Source organism: Papio anubis, chromosome 3 (assembly GCF_008728515.1).
Source record: "Papio anubis isolate 15944 chromosome 3, Panubis1.0, whole genome shotgun sequence".
In the NCBI taxonomy this organism is placed as follows: Eukaryota; Metazoa; Chordata; class Mammalia; order Primates; family Cercopithecidae; genus Papio; species Papio anubis.
In genome coordinates this window covers 20444637-20464816 of record NC_044978.1, presented here as the reverse complement: position 1 = coordinate 20464816, position 20180 = coordinate 20444637, and the positions used below count along the sequence as shown (strand labels likewise).

The 20180-nt window shown below is 38.0% G+C and overlaps 1 protein-coding gene across 3 annotated transcripts in view; it reads right to left on the bottom strand.

The window, feature by feature from the left end:
* Positions 1-20180, bottom strand: part of SH3RF1 (SH3 domain containing ring finger 1) — a 177612-nt gene that overhangs the window by 44350 nt on the left and 113082 nt on the right. For all 3 annotated transcript variants that reach the window (XR_647518.4, XM_003899352.5, XM_009207843.4), the window contains exons 3-4: positions 16852-17127; positions 15936-16031 (exon numbers count right to left, since the gene is read on the bottom strand). Coding sequence is in view for 2 of the 3 variants with exons in the window: in XM_003899352.5 (XP_003899401.1) it covers positions 15936-16031; positions 16852-17127 (372 nt within the window). In the remaining variant the exon portion in view is untranslated. The remainder of the gene's footprint in view (positions 1-15935; positions 16032-16851; positions 17128-20180) is intronic.

Genomic DNA, 20180 nt, shown 5'->3' with positions numbered 1-20180 from the left:
GGCTGAAGTACAGTGGCACATTCATTGCTCAGTGCAGCCTTGAACTCCTGGGCTCAAGCGATCCTCTTGTCTCAACCTCCTGAGTAGCTGGGACTATAGGTATGTAACACCACACCCAGCTAATTTTAATAGCGATGAGGTCTCATTATGATGTCTAGCTGGTGTCGAACTTCTGGGCTCAAGCGATCCTCCCGTCTCAACCTCTCAAAGTGCTGGGATTACAGGCGTGAGCCACTATGACTGGACTCTGAGCACCAATTATGTGCTGAATAATGTGCTTGGTGCTAAAGATCTACAAATGCAGAGAAATGGTCTCTGCCCTCAAGGAGCTTACAAACAGGCATAAAAGTAACACAGTACTTTCCATAATTTCTTATGTCTAGCTACTTTTGCTCAACAATATGCTTTTTGAGATTTATCCATATTGCTCCATGAGTCAGCAGTTCTCTCTTTTAAATTGCTGTGTAATATTCCATTGTGTAAATATACTATAATTTATCTATCCGTTCTACTGCTGATTAACATGTGGGTTTTCTTTCCTCCTTTCCTGCCTTCCTTCCTTGCAATAGACGGTGGCTAGTAAGAACTATGCTGCTGTGAATAATCTAGTATGTGTCTTCTGGTGGACATAAGCTCCCATCTAGATATTGGGTACATGTCCAGGAGTAGAACTGCTGGACCGCAGGGTTGGATGCTTAGAAAAGTTTATGCAGAAGCATGTGTATGCAGGTAGACATACCCTGGAGCGGTATAACAAGCCAACTGGCAAGTAGAAGACCACAGTTCTAGTCCTAGCACAGCCATTACCTAACTTTGGGGCCTTAAGGGAGCCATTTTACCTCTATTGTTCACAGCTTCCTCATCTATAAAGTAAGTTGGAGCAAATGATTTTTAGGTCTCTTTTAGCACTCCACATGTATAATGCATAATCTCACTTTAAATGGATAAGTTTCATTTTTCTATTTCATTTCTATTCCTCTAAATAGCCTAGCATATTTTTTCTGCATTTGATTTTTATGCATGGACAGTAATATTTGTTAGCAAGATGTTGTCATACTTTAAAATTACTTGAGATTTCTTCTGAAGCTGCATATATTAGTATTAAAAAACACTACTCCTTGCTTCCTGTATCGGTTCCAGAGAAAATCATTAAGACTATTTGGTAGAGGCATTAAGTAAATCAGGCAGAAACATAAAGCAGCTTTTGCTGTACGTATAACAACCTTTGGTAACAACAGGAAACCAAGAATCTGATAGCTTTTAATAGAATTTTGATAAAATTCATGTATGAATGTTTGAGCTCAGTAGTGTGAGCTTTCTGTGACATTTATCTAACCATGACCTTTAATGTTAGGAGTGCACTCATCACCTGCAAAATAAATTTGTATCCTAAAATACCTTATTCCAAGCATTTGGTAAGTAGCTTTGATAAGACTTAGGTTGGATATAAGGTAAACTTCAGTATACTGGAGATAAAAGCAGGGACTCTAAAATATTTATTACTCTTAAAATTCTTATGCCTCTTTTTGGAGAAAAGTCTAAAATGTAGAAAGAATGCGTTTTTGAGAGTTATCAGAAGCATAAATAAATATGAGATGATATACTGACAAAAATAATATCAATAATAACAAGGCAGGTTAAGAAATATTAAACTTTTTTGTGTATAGTTGCCCTCTTTGCTAGAGAGAATATAGCCTTTTTTTTAAAAGGCGAGACTTAAAATTTTTTAAAGAGAAAAAAATTTTTAATGAGAACTAAGTTGAATAGTTACTATTTTATAGGAAGCTTTACAGATGAATCAGTCTGTAGCTTCTGAGCACTACAGGATACAAACAGTAGATCTGAGAAGTAATTATTTTAATTCACAACCCACTAGAGCAAGCTTGTCCAACCCACGGTCCTCTACATGTAGCCCAACACAAATTTGTAAACTTTCTTAAAACATTATGAGATTTTTTTTGAGGTTTTGTTTTTTCTTTTCTTTTCTTTTCTTTTTTAAAGCTCATCAGCTATCAATAGTGTTAGTGTATTTTATGTGTGGCCCAGGACAATTCTTCTTCTTCCAGTGTGACCCAGGGAAGCCAAAAGATTGGACACCCCTGGTATAGAACATTATGAAGTAAAAAGTAAAAGGCCTCAGCCAGTTCCCCACATCTGTCTCTTCCCAACCTGCTTCCCAGATGGATTTCCATTTAACAATTTAAAACATATCCTTCATTTTCTATGTAGATGTTGTTATACATGTATCTACTTTATTGATTTTTAACACAAATAAAACCAAGCAATCCATTCTATTCTCTAATGAAACAATATTTCATGAACATCTTTGCATATCAATAGGGACAGGTTGATAGCATGGTATTCTATTTTATAGAGATGTTGCCATTTACTATGTCTTGGCAGGCTTGTACAAGCATATCCACAGGGTAAACTCCTAAAAGTGGAATTTGCTAGATCAAAGTGTAAGCTTAAAAATCGTTTTTTTGAAGTAACAAGGTGTATTATATTGTTTTAACTTGCATTTCTATTTATTAATGAGATTAAGCATCTATTTTCTTTTTTTAGGATTTGCTTATTTCCATATTCTATCCATATGGATTGTTAGCATTTTTCTTATGGACTGATATAAACACTTTTTTTTTTTTCCTTTTTGAGACAGGGTCTCCCTCTGTCATCCAGGCTGGAGTGCAGTAACACAATCTCAGCTCAGGGCAACCTCTGCCTCCCGGGTTCAAGCGATTCTCCTGCCTCAGCCTCCTGAGTAGCGGGTTTTCAGGCAAGTGCCACCAAGACCTGGTTAATTTTTGTTTTTTTTTTTTGAGATGGAGTCTCGCTCTGTTGCCCAGGCTGGAGTGCAGTGGCGTGATCTCAGTTCACTGCAAGCTCTGCCTCCCGGGTTCATGCCATTCTTCCGCCTCAGCCTCCTGAGTAGCTGGGACTACAGGTGCCCACCACCACACCTGGCTAATTTTGTTTTTGTATTTTTTTAGTAGAGATGGGGTTTCACCGGGAAAGCCAGGATGATCTCAATCTCCTGACCTCGTGATCCACCTGCCTTGGCCTTCCAAAGTGCTGGGATTACAGGTGTGAGCCACCGTGCCTGGCCTAATTTTTGTATTTTTTTTAGTAGAGAAGGGGTTTCACCATATTGGTCAGGCTGGTCTCGAACTTCCGACCTCAGATGATTCACCTGCCTCGGCCTCCCACAGTGCTGGGATTACAGGCGTGAGCGATTGCGCCTCGCCATAAATACACTTTCTATATTATGTAAAGTGCTCTTTAACTTATGTGTATATATGTGTGTATATATTTATGTCTATTAAATTAAAAATATTGTTCTAATTTTTTTTAACTTCATGGGTTTGTTATAGATAAGTTTTTATTTTATGTGTCAAAATTATCCGTTTTTTTCCACTATTGCATCCTGATTTAACATCATGCTTTAAAAACCTTTTAATTCCACAATTGTTTTAAATAAGAAACCTACATTTTTTCCTAGTTTTAAATGTTTCCTTCTTTTCATTCTTTCTTTTTACATCTCCGTCTGTGAACCATATGCCCATCTGGTTTTGCATAAAGAATAAGGTCGGGAAAGCACTTAGCACTTTGTTTTTCCACATGACTCAGCAGTTGTCCTATCATCATTTAAATAACAGTCCATCTTTTCCTCTCTGGTTTGAAATGCCATGTTTTAAATGTAGCACTTCAACATTCTACTGCATCACTGAGTCCAATGCTCCTTCCCCAGATGAGTCACTCACTTTGAAGAAAATCAGTGAATGAATGAAATGCTATGGAATGGAAATTCATGCCCATTTACATCCTCTCGGCAGACATGAAAATATTTTGCCTCACATTAGAGTCCTTTGCAAAATGCTCCATAATGGCAATGAGAAACTGGTATTCCCATTTGTCTCCTATTCTCCCTACAATTTAGGTAACAAGGTTTTTGTTTTTGGATGACCTAAATATAAAAGGAAGCTCAGTCTTCATTTATAATACAAAACTTACCCACGGAAGAGGAGTTACTAAGAGACTGAAGGGATTACTCAAGAGTCTTTTAAAATTGATATGAAAGCCTCCCTCAGGTAACAGCTCCATTAAGGTCTCTGTAAATATTTGTTGAATGAATAAAAATGTTTGTCTCTTAGAACTATCAAGGGAGGGAAGTGCTGCCTCTAGCCCAACACTATGCAACTGAAATGAAATATAATATAAGCCACCCTTGGAATTTAGATTTTTTGATAGTCACATTTGAAAAGACAGAAAGAAATAAGTAAAACTCATTTTAATAATATATTTTATTTAGCCCAATATATCTACACTATGATCACTTCAACATGTAATCCGTGTAAAAAAGTACTGAGATCGTTACATTCTTTTTCTGTACTATGTCTCTGAAACCCGGTGTGAACAGAGTGCTTCCATCCCACTCAGTTTGGATGAGTCTCGCTGCAAGTTGCTCCACAGCGGCATGTGCACTGGATGGCACAGCTCTAGACTCTCCACAGCTCCTGCACAGAAAGAAGCTGCAACACAGGGTGGCTGTGCTCCCAAGGCTCATTAAGCACAAAGTATTTGCTGAACAGAGAAAATAAGACTGAAATGACTCCCCTGATCCCCTATGGCCCACATTTCTGAAGCCTCCTGGCTCCTGAAGCAGTGCATTGGTAGCAACTACAAGGGTTACTCATTTAAGCAGTAGGACAGGGAGGAACACGGACTCCTAATACAAGCCTCGCTACATCCTGCCAAGGGAAAAGGATTTTCAGAGTTAACTACCTGGCTCCACTAGGTTAGGAAGGTGAAACATCAGTTATGTAGCTCTTCACTTATTTTCATTATCTTCACTTTTGTTGGCCCTATCTGATAGAAACAAAATAAACTAGAACTTTCTTGTTCAGTTTCTGATTTTGAAATGTAAGGTATAAAAAGAGGGTGCATGTCATTAAAAGCCTAAAAAGAATTTTAGCTTAGGTAGCTGAAAAAGGGACTGTCAGAGAAAACCACAGGAAAAGCTCTGAACTTCACACCGAAAGGTTTAGGTTAGAGTTAAGTCTTTGTCCTCATTGGTTCAGTAACCTTGGGTGGACCATATAAATTCCACAGTTTTGGTTTCTCTAGCTGTATAAAACGGGAAGGTAACATCAATTTTACAGGTAGAAACGAGCATGGGTTACAGTGCTCTGTAACATGTGCAGTGCTATATGAACATGAGTTATTCTTACTACTCAGAGTCCCAGCTTGCCATTAACTTGCTTTGTTGCCTTGGGCAAGTCATTTGCTCTTGGGTATGCCTCCCATTTCTCATTCGTAACATGAAGCAGGACTTAATAATCTGTAAAATTTTATGCCTAGGTGAAGTACAAATACCTATTCTCAACCCAAACAAAAATATCCCATTCAAAATATTCAATAGGCAAAGACCTCTGTGTTGGGAATAGGGTCCTCAGGTATTCACTGACCAGAATCAAACCTAATGGAGGCTTTTACTCACCCAAATGTTTTTTGAGTGACTATTAAAAGCCAGGCACAGTACTAAATGAGAGAAACAGAGACAACATCTTTTCTGACTCATGATAAAAGAAGACCTAAGAAACAGCACGATGGATTAAGGATAGGAGGCGCAAATTCACGTGTCTGCCTAGTTTGGGCAGTTGAAGTCAATGAATGAAGAAGGCCAGACAGAGACCAACAGAGAATGGCAGGCACACGATAATGAACTATGGTCAACTGGGGAGTGTATGCTTTCTTTCAATGGACAACTGTTTGGCAGGGTCAACTGATTTTTTTTTTTTTTTCTTTTAAGGAAAGCTGAAATTAGGCTTATGTAAAACCTCCTGAGTTTACATCTTAACAAGTAATTTTTAAAAACCACTCTAAGTCAAGCATAAAAGTCATGGAGATCATACTAGTTGGTGATCTCTGATTTGGGGAAGAAATAATAGAGAAGAAAATAGTAGGGGTAACAGGAAAAGCAAAAGGCCCTCAGAATTTCAGAATCTACAAGAAAGAAGACCTTGAAAAGTTTCCCAGGCCAACCATCCAACCAATGCCCCAGAAATGAAAAAAGCAAAGAGTTTTGGAGAGATTAAGAATAGTGTACTCAACCCAGCAATTTCACTACTGGGTATATACCCAAAGGTAAAGAAATCGTTTTATTAAAAAGACACCTGTACTTGTATGTTTACTGCAGCACTATTCACAATAGCAAAGTCATGAAATCAACCTGAGTGTCCATCAACGGTCTATTGGATAAAGAAAATATGGTATATATGCACCACAGGATATTACACAGCCATAAAAAAGAGAGAAATAATGTCTTTTGTAGCATCATGGATGGAGCTGGAGGTCATTATACTAAGTGAAATCACTCAGAAACAGAAAATCAAATACTGCATTTTCCCACTTATAACTGGACATAAAGATGGAAATAATAGACACTGAGGACTCCAAAAGTGGGAAGATGAGAGGGGGGTGACGGTTGAAAATTTACCTATTGGGTACAATGGTCACCATGTGAGTGATAGGTACATTAAAAGCCCAAACCTCACCAATATGCATGTAATACCAATGTAACAAACCAGCACATGTACTCCCTGAATCTGTAATAAAAATACAGATTTTTTTAAATTTTCTTTTTTGAGATCAAGTCTCACTCTGTGGCCCAGGCTGGAGTATAGTGGCTCGATCTCGGCTTGCTGCAGCTCCGCCTCCCAGGTTCAAGCGATTCTCCTGCCTCAGCCTCCTGAGTAGCTGGGATTACAGGCGCGTGTACCACGCCCAGATAATTTTTTTATTTTTAGTAGAGACGGGGTTTCACCATGTTGGTCAGGCTGGTCTCAAACTCCTGACCTTGTGATCTGCCCGCCTCAGCCTCCCAAAGTGCTGGGATTACAGGTGTGAGCCACTGCGCTCGGCCTAAAAAATATATTTTTTGAAAAGAATGGTGGTAGATGTTGAGAGGACAAAATGACAAAAACAAGAGCCAAGAAAAGTCAGTTCATAGCAAACAGGAGGAAAATTTCAGAGACTGGAGGGACCAGAGGCTAACACTAACTTCAGGGAGTAAGAAAGCAGAGGCGGAGAGCAGGGATAAGCCATTATCTTGAGAAGGTTAGCAGAAGTAAGAAGAGGTAGAATCATAATTTGAGAGGAGCGTAGTCAAGGAATAGGTTTTTAGGGAGAGTAAAAGCTGATCATTTTCCGGTATTAAAGGATAGCCAGGGGAAAGGGAATAACTGACATGCAAAACAGTAAAGATATAAAACATGTGTCCAAGTTCCTGGAAGACGAAAGGCCTGGGCAGAGAAGACAGCAACCGCAAAGGAAGAAAACACCTTCCCAACGGTGAACAGCGAATGTGCATACAAATTTAAAAGTTCAACCCTGAAAATTAAGTATAAAGTGGTACAAATACCTATTACTTCTGGAGCAACAGATGTACAGTCTATTCATGGTGCTGGGGAGAGAGACCTATGGATAATTTTTAAATTGGTCTTAGTTCACTTCACTATGTTTACTGGATCTGACAATACATGCAGTTTTATATATATATGCTTCTTTCTATTACATATTTGTTCACTGAATGCACACTATAAATCAGAAATGTCTGTTAGCCAAAAGTATCATTCCAATGACAAATTTTATTTTCTACAACCTGATTACCAGATGTAGGGATACTATAAAAGAAATACACATGTATCTCAGGAGGTTATGAACATGGAATTGTCATTAATTCTAAGTGAAAATTTGTCAATGTGAAATGACACACTGACAGAAATTCCACAGTGATGTGTAATCAGTTAATAAATCAGTGAACAAGTATTTCCCCTGTCCTGGATACTTAAAGCACGTGTGGATGTTCATGGGGGGCAGGGTGGGGGAATGGTGATCACCAAGAGGGAATCTAGGACAGAAAGAGAATACTGTATCAAGGATATTGACCATCAGGACTTCGCACGTTCATTTGAGATCTTCCTTCTTCTTAAAATATAGAGGAATTTTTGCCCCACAAATATGTGAAGCCTAATAGGTACATTATCACTAAACTTTATTATAAAAAGCAAGGTTGTTTTATAACACTTAGGAAAAATATTTTCCTAAAACATTCCATTTCATTCTAGAGAAGCCTGTTCCCATTGATGTAATAAAGATGCTCCTGTTCAAGCCATTTTATATGCCACATATGCACACACATGCTGGACCAGTATAGAATATTCGTTCAGTCTTTTTTACATGATATAAGACATGACTTAACACTTGATTAATTAAAACAAACCTATTCTGCTTATTAAAGCTTTAGTTACTAGAAAAATTTAGCTTGTATATAACAATAATAAAATATTTAAATGATAAAATAATAAGTTGAAAAGACATTAAAATATCATGGTTTTAATTAGTTTGTGATTTTTCTCATAAAAAAAAGGCAACCTCAGATATTTAAAATTCTTGAGTAGTGACTCATTTCTGAAAATTAACCTTTTAGGTAGGAGAAAATGAAATGTTTCATAATTTGTTCTGAAACATTAAAATGCCCTATACACTTTTTAAGTAAAGCTAGATAATAATAGTGATTCTGCCCAACCATTAGGAATGCTAGTTATTGAATGTGCTCTGAGACTAGGGCAGGGCAGAGGTCTAGGGAAGCACTGAACTGCAGAGTGGAGGCCACGATTCCCTTCTCAATTCCTGGCTCTGTGTCCCCCTGAGCAAGACATTTGTCTACAAAATGGTAAAAATAATTAAATTACAGGTTAGCTACTAGAGTGTTTATTAGACAGTCATAAAAACTGATGTTTAGTAGTAGTACAATTATATGGAGAGAGGCAAAATCATGTGTGTAATATCATTAAAGCATAAGGAAAAAGAATGGAAGGATATTTACCAAAATTAAACATGATGAGACTTAGGATTATTCATTTCCTTTCCAAACTTTCTGGAATATGATTATATTGTAGAAATAAAATCATTAAAAATATCCTTTACATAAGATATGGCTCTCAAGAAACACAGGAAAATAATAAATCATCAACAAACCAAATTATACACTTAGCATGTTCCAGGCAAGTAAGAATGGTACAAACGGGGTACTGTAGAAGTTCAAAGCAAGGAGAGGGTTCTTTTTTTTTTGGTTCCGTTTCATAGAATTTGTTTTGTTGCATACGTAAATTAGGAAAGAAAGACTTCGTGAGAAATGATAGTATTTATTTGGACCCTGAAGGTGAACTTTCCATACAGACAAAGAAATATCCCTGATGAGCTGCAAAGAGAGCAATTCCAGGGTATGTTTTCCAGGAATGATCAGTAAACTTAGCTAGGGCCCTGGTACATGTAGCAAAATACGGCCAGGTTAAAGAACTTGGCGATTCTTTAGGGAGTCACTGTGGACCTTAGATGCCATGTGGTGATTAGCCTAGGCCTCTGATTAAGGCTGTTCAGGAAATCTGCATTTTTATGTTCTGTGAAACTACCTAGAGTACTGGAAACTGTCCATTCATGAAGTGAGAACTCCATAAACATTAACCAATCTTTAAAATCTCAGCTCTCTCAATGTTTTCCTGATGCAAAACAAAAAGAAACTCTTAAATTAGAAAGAAGTCTCTGAATAGTAGATGGAGCATAAACTACCCTAAATCCTTACCTAACCTAAACAACTCCTTTTTAGATTAAGTCTTTAGCCATATTTATTAAACAGCTGCTCCTGGAGCTCAGAGGGGACCTGCCTTTGCCTTTAGAACTTCAGGAGCCAGTGCTCATTTTTCCTTTTCCTTCTATCGTTGTGGCAGAAGGAAAAGTAATAATTACTTGTATCAAGTGGATAGCATTCGGAAGATATGAAAACCTACACCATGGGACACAGTCTACAGTGCTTAAAAAAAAAAAGCTACTCAAAGGCAGATCCAATGTATTCAGTCAGTCAGAATTACAGGTGAAAGTATGGTGCTAAGCAACAGAGTAATTCTTCCTCACTGACTTCTCAACGATGTCTTCAAATTTCACTTACAAAAATTTATTTATTTCAGGTTTGAAAGGGAAATTTGGATGCTAAGCAACATAGTAATTCCCTCTTCCCAACTTCCCCATAATCTCCCTAAATTTCTTTTATAAACATTAACTTTTTAATTTTAAAGGAAAATAATACATCTAAAGGAAAAAAATATATCCAAAAGTATAAATGATGCTATCTTTTTATATAGTTCAATCAACTCTTTGATTATTAGATCAAAGGCTAATATTGTGCCCTTCTGCTATCATTATTCTCAAGAGGAAAGGCTTTTAGTTAAAAAATAAAGTTAGCATTGTTATTCTTAGCTCCTCCAGGGGTCACCTTGGCAACTTCAAACTACGTACCTAAACTTCCACTTCTTATTCTTTGGAACACAGACATTATCTTCCAATTCTCTCACACCCTAGAAGAGGAAGCTAGCACCCCCACCTTTAATGCCACTTGTGCTCCCTGAGCCCTACACATTTGACTTCCCATTGTCGAGGCTGATAACACACTCTATCCATAGCCAGAGAAATGTCTGCCATGATTTGTCTACGGTTGATTCTAGAAGTTGAATATAACTAATACTCCAAATTGTACACTTTAAATATGTGTAGTTTATTGTATGTAACTTATGTCAATAAACTTATTTTAAAAATGAGGATCCTTGACAATAAGGCTATCCTACCTCAGCTCAAAGTAAGCCAAAGGAGAAACTGAAAATAGGTGAAAATTCATCTCAGAAAGAATCAAGGAGTCTTTTTTTCTTAACATTTTATTTTTTTAATTGACAAATAAAATTGTATATATTTATCATGCATAAGATGATGTTTTAAAATATGCATACATTGTGGAATGCCTAAATTGAGCTGATTAACATATGTATTACCTCACATAGGTATCATTTTTTTGTGGTGAGAAGACTTAAAAATCCACTCTCAGCATTTTTCAAGAATACAATAATATACTGTTATTAACTACAGTCACCCTATAGACCTCTTGAACTTACTCCTCCTACATACCTAAAATTTTATATCCTTTGACCTACCCTACCCCCAGGGGGGTCTCTTCTACAAAGCTGGCCCTCCACATGCATCTTAGGGCCCCACCTCCGAGGAATGGAGGACCAACTGCAGTACGCCATTATATGTAAGCGACTTAAGCATCCGCAGATTTGGAAACCATAAGGAATCCTGAAACCAACCCCCTGTGGATACTGAGCGACAACTGTATTTAAGAAATAAATAACCAGTAGAGATTACAAGATCTAATCCATACAGTATCGCTACCATTAATTTGGGAAAATTCTAAACTAGGTACGACCAAATAGCCTAGTTTAAACAAACAAACAAACAAACAAACAAAACAAGATAAAAGCTTGCATTAAGGTCACACAGACCAGCTGGTTCTGAAGAATGTAACTTCCTGACATAACACCAAGATAAACCAATGATAAGATATACGCATAGGCAGTGAATGATGGGAGAATTAGCTGAACAATGTAGAAGGAGGCAAAATCTCCAAACATGTTTGTTTTGGGTTTAGAACCTTTCATTATAAAAGTTCATAGGTTGCTCATTCATTCAACCAATATTTATTGAAAGCCTACTATGGGCAGGCGCTGTGCAAAGACCCTGGGGAACTAGCCCTTAGGAGTTTGAATTCTAATGGGGAAATGGAGGGTGAGGAGTCAGCTAGTAACCACATCAACAAATAACTGGAAATATAGAGAGAAAAAAGTGTTAATAATTTCTAGGGATCTAGGGATAATAATAACAAATGGTGGTGATAATCACAGCCATCACTGACAGTGCTCTTGCTGGTACCAGGCACTATTCTTAAGTATCACTGGAACTTATTATTTTACAAATGAAGAGCCAGGCCCAAAGTCACTCAGATAATTAGTAGTAGAGTCAAGACTTGAATCCTGGCCATCTGGCTCCAGAGTCCAAGCTTTCTCCCACTATGGCACCAGTGTGTGTTTGGGGTAAAGTAAGTAAAGAGGAGGCACTCCCCTAGATGATGTGAGAGAAAGTATCAGAAGAAGTGACAGCTGACACGAGATCTAAACCAATAAGAAATGCAGTCCTTGTTTCTGGCAGTAACTACCGAGTAAGAACAGTTGTCTATGAGGCCACTCCAACTTCAGGACTTCCGCACATTATCTTTCATCATCTATAGCAGAAGAGCAAGTTGCTAAATAACTTTTTTGGTGTTGAAAAACTGAGTGGGTGATATTTCAAACAAATGAGTAGGAATCAAAATAAAATGAGAAACTTAATAAAAATTTATAGTTCACTATAAGCCTACAATACACAATTATGTTTGGGAAGCATCCAAAATTTCATATTCAGCACTTATTTCATTCAAATATTTTGCTTGCTAAGAATCATATCACCCGAACTTGAATGAATGAGTCAGCTCTGAATTAATGGGGTTAAAAATCTTTCCTTCTATTTTATAGAAAACCAGTGTTTTTGAACAAAGAAAGAAGTAGATTAAAAATTTTTATTTTTAAAACTGTACTCAGTCCTTAAAAAATACACCCTTTTATACACATCCTGGCATGGTGTCTTCAAGAACTGCTTTTAACCTTTACTATTTTCCAGCTTACACAAGAGAAGAAAGGGCCTGTCTAAATTAAATAGAACCCATAACCTCTAAGGCTCCACCAAATAGAGGTCTGAAAGAATCTCCAGAGGGGAAGGGTGAATGTGATCAAAGCAAGAGAACCCTTACCCTTATCTTAAGAGCTCAACAAGGACTCCAAGGCATGGAATCCAGGGCCATTTATATAGCCATTCTTTCCCCATTCACTTCTCCCAACCAGACTCTCCTCCATTCAAGCCTTGAAGAATTCTGTGTTCTACTTTAATAAGCAAAGTGTTTTTGCATTATTAAAAAATTTGGCCAGGCATGGTGGCTCATGCCCATAATATCAGCACTTTGGGAGACAGTGGCAGGAGGATCATATAAGGTCAGGAGTTCAAGACCTGTCTGACCAACATGGTGAAACCCCGTCTCTACTAAAAATACAAAATTAGCCGGGCATGGTGGTGCATGCCTATAATTCCAGCTACTTGGGAGGCTGAGGCAGGAGAACTGCCTGAACCCGGAAGGCACCGGTTGCAGTGAGCCAAGATCATGCCATTGCACTCCAGCCTGGGCAACAAGAGCACAACTCTGTCTCAAAAAAAAAAAAAAAAAAAAAAAGTAGATTTGTTTCCAAGCCACTATACACCAACCGCTATTTTATTACCTTATTCCAGTACACGTGGAGATCACAGTCCATAGTTACAGGACGTTGAGAAAGAAAAGGAGAGTTGAGGACAGGAAGGGAAGGCAAACTATTCCAGTAGCATTTCTCACCACCTTAATCCTCTCTTTACCCACCTCCGGTGCTCAGCTCCTTACAGTTTACCTTCCCTCCTAATTCCACAGCTCCACATCTAAACCTCTGACCCAGAGATTCTACTCCAGGCCCACAATCCTACCCCAAGGCCCATCCCGTGCAGACTTTCTGCCACAGGCGAGTTCTTTGGGCATATCCATTACCTAAGTCGGCCAGCAGGAGTCGAGGGGGAGTTTCAGCTTCTCTCATTACACATGGTAGTTAGGTTGTTTTGTCTGATTATTACCATGCTCTGGTACCCTCTAGGCGTGATGGTCTAATCTGAGCTCCAAACCACTATGCATAAGACATAGTGGTGTCAGACAGCTGGAGATACATCATCTCATTCAATCTTCTCAAAACTTCTGGGAGATAAGAGTTTTTGGCAGGATTGTACAAAAAAAGCAAAATACCTAACACTGATAGAGACTTAAATGTCTATTTATAAGATATAAGAGAATTATTTACCAATTTTTGTGATGCAGCCTGTTTTTATACTGGGATTGTCCGGCCCATGAAGTGTGGCAAATATGAATAGGTTTACAGAGCTAGAGAAAGACCATTACTTAAGAAAAAGCCCCAGTTTTTTATTCCTATAGTTTGCTTTACCACAGCTAAGAATGCCCTGTAAGACAATTGACATTATTGAAATAGTTGAATTTCAGTAGGTTGCGATTGAAATCTGCCTCCACTTTATTCCCCTAAGGGCTACACCAGGTGTCACTAATCCCTAGATGCTCTGCTCCCTACCAGGAAGTTCAATCTGATGGCTTGACATCAAAGAAATGTTCATAGGCTCCTAAAGATAGATAACTTGTTTGCCACATCTCAAACGGCAAGATTCTGGTTCAAGTGAAGAAAATGCTCATTTGAAAGAAAAGAAGCAGAAGAATGAAAATACTTTCCACTTGGGCAGAAGTTTATCTTTCCAACTTAAGTCAGAGTACATAATCCTAATGAGTCCAGTGACTTGAAGTGACTCTGGATTTGCCATGGGTGGATCTTTTATGCCTATCTGCACAATTCTATACTCGCCCAATAACAAAAATATAGTAATCCCTTTTCAGGTATCACAAACCAAGTATCAGCATGTAATATTGATAATAGCTAACAAGTAAAGACAGGTTTTTATTATTAATCCTGTGCTTACCCATGCTCTTCAGTGTAACTATTCAAATACTTGGAAGTGCTTGTAGTTTTCCATGATCCACAGTTAGAATATATTCATAATGTACAGGAAGGACTGCCTGTGAGTTAAAGGTTGTTTGGTTTTTTTCTGTTATTTGCTTTCAAAGGAGGAAAAAATATTTCAATAAACAGGAACATCTGAAGGGTATGGATAAAATTCAAGACTCATACATGGTTTGAATTACTTTCCCATGGCTATACGGTAGTCAAATTGATTTTTTATGAAAACGTTGGCAATCTCACTCTCTGTGGAGGAAACTGAGTGCTGGCTACAATGATACAGCTTGTCATTTTCGTTTTCATGCCAAAACAAATGCCTCAGATAAAAAGATTGCAAAATAAGTGACAGTGGTTTTTCATTTTTACATGCTTAAGATACGTGCTTTGATATTTTAAACAACCGGATTACTTTCAATTCCCCAAACAATCTTGTGCTCTCTCTTACTTTTTGGCTTTTGCACATGCTGGTCTCCCTGTCTGGATGTTCTGCCATAAAATATACCTTTTCCATTTCTCTTGGTTAACCCCTATTTATCCATCACACAGATATCTACTAAGACCTTACTTCTTACCAGAAGCCTTCCATGGACTCAACTAACCTTGAATGGTTTGTCTGGGCCACGCTACATTCTTTGAAAATGCCTTCGATTTTATTTTCAGCAAGAAATTCTTATTCCCAAGGGACATTTAGTTTATGATATATGATATAATGAAAGTTTACTATGAATTGTAACTCCTTTGTTTATGTTCTGCTTGTATTATTCTTAAAGTAATACAATTATGTGACTACACATACTCTCTAAAAAGACTTTACTATGTCAAGCTTGGCTACAAGCTTTCCAAGCAAAGCTGATTTAAAAAGGGAAAGGGGGCTAAGTAGTTGCTGGGATGGGATGGAGGAAGATTCATTGACTTATTTAACAAATGTTTACTGAAGCCCAACTTTGCAAATCACTATTCTGGTTCTGCTGATGCTGCAAGTAACCAAAGAAGTAAGTAAAAAATAAACAAATACACTTATCTCCATCTTACTTAAGAACTTTATCAGCTTTCTACTCCCACCAAAGCCAGCAAATGGAATAAACAGGAAATAGGTAGGTGACTGACAATAAGCATACAGTGACATTTAACAAGACATAGGAAAGCTTTTACCAGGGAGAAAAAGTAAAGTGTTTCAAGTATCTCACTGTCTTCAATAATTGCTGGATAGGATGGAGGAATTCTTCCTGATCTGTCCAGTGATCTGTAACAGGGCACTCCTGGTGCTTTTTGTTGCGAGGACTTCTTAATACTCAAATTGCATAAGTAAGATTTATTTAGTAAGCTGAATATTAACACAGTTCAAGTTTCTACAGATTAACTTACCTCAACATATGAAATTGGAAATATTCCTATTTTGTCTGCCAGCATTCCTTCAGCCCAGTTTTCATCCACTCTTCGGATCACAGTCAGAACATCATCCTGAAGAAACAGCAAATCATTAATCTACCTGATCATTAAGCTTATCATTTAATTTTCCTTTTCAATAAAGAGACTCAGGTTTTAAAGAGCACAAGAATAAAAATGCTATGACATATCTTTAGTACGTGGATTAAATGTTTTAATGAATTAAATGGTAGCTACCAGCCCACCTGGTGTCCTTTCCAACTGTTATAAAGCTATGAACTCCTGTGCAAGGGAGCTGGCCACTAACTTTGTTAAGATCTACAAATTGCAACCTCAAATGATACCTACCCTAGCCTCCCGAGTTTCTGTTTTAGATTGATTCTCAGATGCTTCTCATTTTCTGAAAATAAACCAAATGCCTACTCAAATGTACATCCTACCGCTTTTCTCCATAAAAATCATAATATTCTGCTTAAAACTCCAAACCATTTTATCAATTCGGCAGATATATTCCTGTATGCTTTTAGGCAAAGAAATTTACATATAAAATATGAAAGTAATGACATTTCATTTTGTTATTCATAATTCAGTACTTTAAAATCCCTGAGTGGTGCATACACCCTTTAAAGTGGCTTAGAAATAAATTCAGACTCTAAATATGAAAATGATACCACATAGAGCATCAACCAAAATAATCTTTCATATAAGAAGTCTGTGCATAAAATTACCTTCGTTGTGACTTAAAGACTGCTTCTAGGCATTTTCAGAAGCATGGTGAGATAGTTCACACAAAACTATTGTATTTTTTTGCAAAAGGCAACACAAGCTATATTTCTATCTATCTGGGTACAGAGGTAGAGCTGGCAAACAGAAAACAAGTGCATTCTACCTTTACCTTTGCAAATGGAAGGCAATCTTTGTCTGCTTCCTTGTCTTTCACTTCAAAGTCATAAAGTGCTTTGCACTGAGGTGGGGGCTGAGGTAATGGTTTAATAATCTGCACAAAGTTGGTGGGGAAAAAGCCATGGATTCCATTGACTTCCCCATGGTACCAATTTTCATCCACTTGTCTTCGTAAAATGATGATGTCACCTTTGCTGAATTTAAGGTCTCCAGGCTCTTTTCCTTCGTAGTTGTATAATGCTTTGGCACATGGTAACTGAGGTATACCCTTGAAAAAAAAAGAGGGATGAATTTTTATAAAATAATGGTCCTAAAATGTCTCTGAAAATATAGCTGCATTGTCATTGTTTTAAAGTCAAGGTCAAATCCACACTGTACCCCTTGAAGAACATCTCATACAAAAACAACATATATGTGTTATCAATAAACAGAAAACACAAAACAATTGTCCATAGTGACATAAGAACAGTACAATACCCATGCACCAGCCATGATTTAGGCTTCTATTCTTAAGTTTAACTTAGTGGGTGTTTTGCCTTGTTTCTTCGAGGTTATCAGTATATGAAAGCATGACTGCCAGGTCTGCCTCTCAAGAACTCATAAAAAACAAGCTTAACTTCCTACATTAACTACTTTATTCATCAGGATAAATGATAAACACTGAAGGGAAAAATTTCAACCAAATTTATTAATTTACTAACTGCTTTTAAGCTTGGTTGATAAAAATCAGAGTTTGGCTTTTGGGCAAATCTCTTCCTGATATTGCTTTTAATGTGGGCAGTAGGTCTTACTCTTTCATAAGCTCAACGAGTATTTAATGAGGGTCTACTCTGTGCATGAGTCTGGATACAGCAGTGAGTGAGTCAGTCACAGTCCCTGCCCTCCCAAAGTTTATAATCTGTAAGTGTATAGACCTGTGGTCTTTTACAGTCTAAAATCATTCAACTTTGCTCTTTCCTGGAAGAGAGCACATTGTTAGGCTGATAAGCTAAGAGATGAGGAATTTAATGTTCCTGCATGGTATTACTGTTTTAAAGTTTAAAATCGTGTGCATAACCACCAGTGCAATTTAGTCATCAACTGATTAATATGATACTTTTCAATGGCATTGGGGGTGCCCAATCTTGAGCATCAGTTGTCACTTTAAGATCTTTGACCTCTCTGGGCGCTGCTGCCTATCACTGATTCAGGAGATAAGTGGCAAATCCAACATGTCTATAGTAATTCCCTGAACAAGATTACAGGGCTCCTGCTTTTGGAGTCTCTATTTATTCACTCATCCAGAAAACATTTATCAAGCTTTTACTTTTTTTTTTTTAGACAGAGTCTCGCTCTGTCGCCCAAGCTGGAGTGCAGTGGTACAATCTCGGCTCACTGCAACCTCCGCTTCCGGCGTTCGCGTGATTTTAATGCCTCAGCCTTCCAAGTAGCTGGGATTGCAGGCATGCACCACCACGCCTGACTCATTTTTGCATTTTTAGTAGAGATGGGGTCTCACCATGTTGGCCAGGCTGGTCTCAAACTCCTGACCTCAAATGATCCACCCACCTCAGCCTTCCAAAGTGCTGGGATTACAGGCATAAGCCATTGCACCCGGCCCAAGCTTTTACTTTTTACCAGTCAATGTGCTAGTGCTGACGACTTAAAGAAGAATAAGACAGTTCTTTTCTTAAAGGATGTCAGTAAAAACTATAATAATACAGTGTAATAAATGTAATGATAAAGATATGCACACCATTTATGGGGACAAAGAACATCGGTCTCTGGTGTTTGGTGAGTAGGAAAATGAAACACTTCCTGGAGGAAGTGACACAAGAGCCAAGACCTAAAGGATGCACAGGAATTAGTTGTCAAGGTTGGAGTGAATGAATGAAAGAGAAAAGTGAGGGCATTCCAGGCAGAGGGGACAGCACCAGCAAAGACCTGGAGGTAAGAAGTCATATGTGCAGAGGGACTGGGGAGTATAAAGAATGCAGTATTCCTGGATAATAATTATGGAATGTAAAGGAGAGGTAGGCAGAGGCCAGTTTATGGAGGGTCTTGTAAAACATATGAAAGAGTTTTGATTGCTACATTCTTCTGGCAATGATAAGTCACTCACGCGTTTAATGCACAAACAGACTTAAGTCCCATGTGACGGACAGATCAGTCTGGCAGTAGTGTGGAAAATGGACATGAAGTGGGCAGGCAGGCAGGCAGCTATGTGCAAAGCACAGGCCTCAACTAGTTGAATATTTTTTAAGTTTAATGTTTCCAATGAAGTAGAGCAATATAGTTAGCATTACTTATATCATTGTCTGCCCCCCAACCTGTAAAAAGTGGATCAAAGTTTTATACCCTTGATGGCAACAGAACTTCATAACACAGTTTTCAAAAATTAGTTTGGTTTCTACTTAGAGACTTAGAGTCTGGACTACCTATAAGCCAAATTGCTTTTGCTAAACATTTATTTAGGAATATTAATTATTGCTCTCAAAATGCTATTGGCAATCATCTTGCCTTGGCTTGTCCATGTGATGTTGTAGTTGGTTAGTTAGAACTTCCCTGAGAGGCCAATGGCCTGGGAAGATGGGTTGAGCCTTCCAGGAGTAATGACACCCTCCTGTGACCTCTGACTTTCAGACTCTGTCTTAAGATCTGGCCTCTAATGGCGTCACTCCTGTTACCCTGCCTTGACCTACTCTTGTAAGCAATTCTGCTGTGCCCAGAAAGGAAATGCCCACCAGGAACTCTGGTCATTCACAACGCTGTGTACTTTGGTCACATTACATTAGTGTCCAACTCTGGGGAAAGAAGGATTCTAATTTTTCTCTACTCTCATAGATGCCTCATTATATTCTCCACTATATTATGTATTTCTTCAAGGCTAGTTATCACAGCTCAACAATATTTCCAAAAATAGGTTTGAGGAAATAATAGTAAAACACAGCAATCGAGAGACAGAGAGAGAGAGACAGAGAGAGAAGGAGAGAGAACTGGCAAGTACTGTATTAAAACTCTTGTACAATAGCTAAAGAGACTCTGATCAGGCAGTATAGGGTACTGGCTGGAAGCACAAACTCCAGAGCCAGATTGCAGAGTGTGAATCCCACTTACTAGCTGTGTGATTTGGGGTAGGTTAACTCTCTGTGCCTCTTTCTTCATTTGGGTTGTTATGAGGATTTAGCGAATTCATGTATATAAGCCACACCTTAAATGACCCAGTAGGCAGTACGTGCTACATGTGTGAACCATCATCATTGTCATCATCGTCATTACCCAGTATAAAAAGCCTCTTTACCAGTGAAATGGGGCACCTGACAATGTATTTGTCTCTCCACA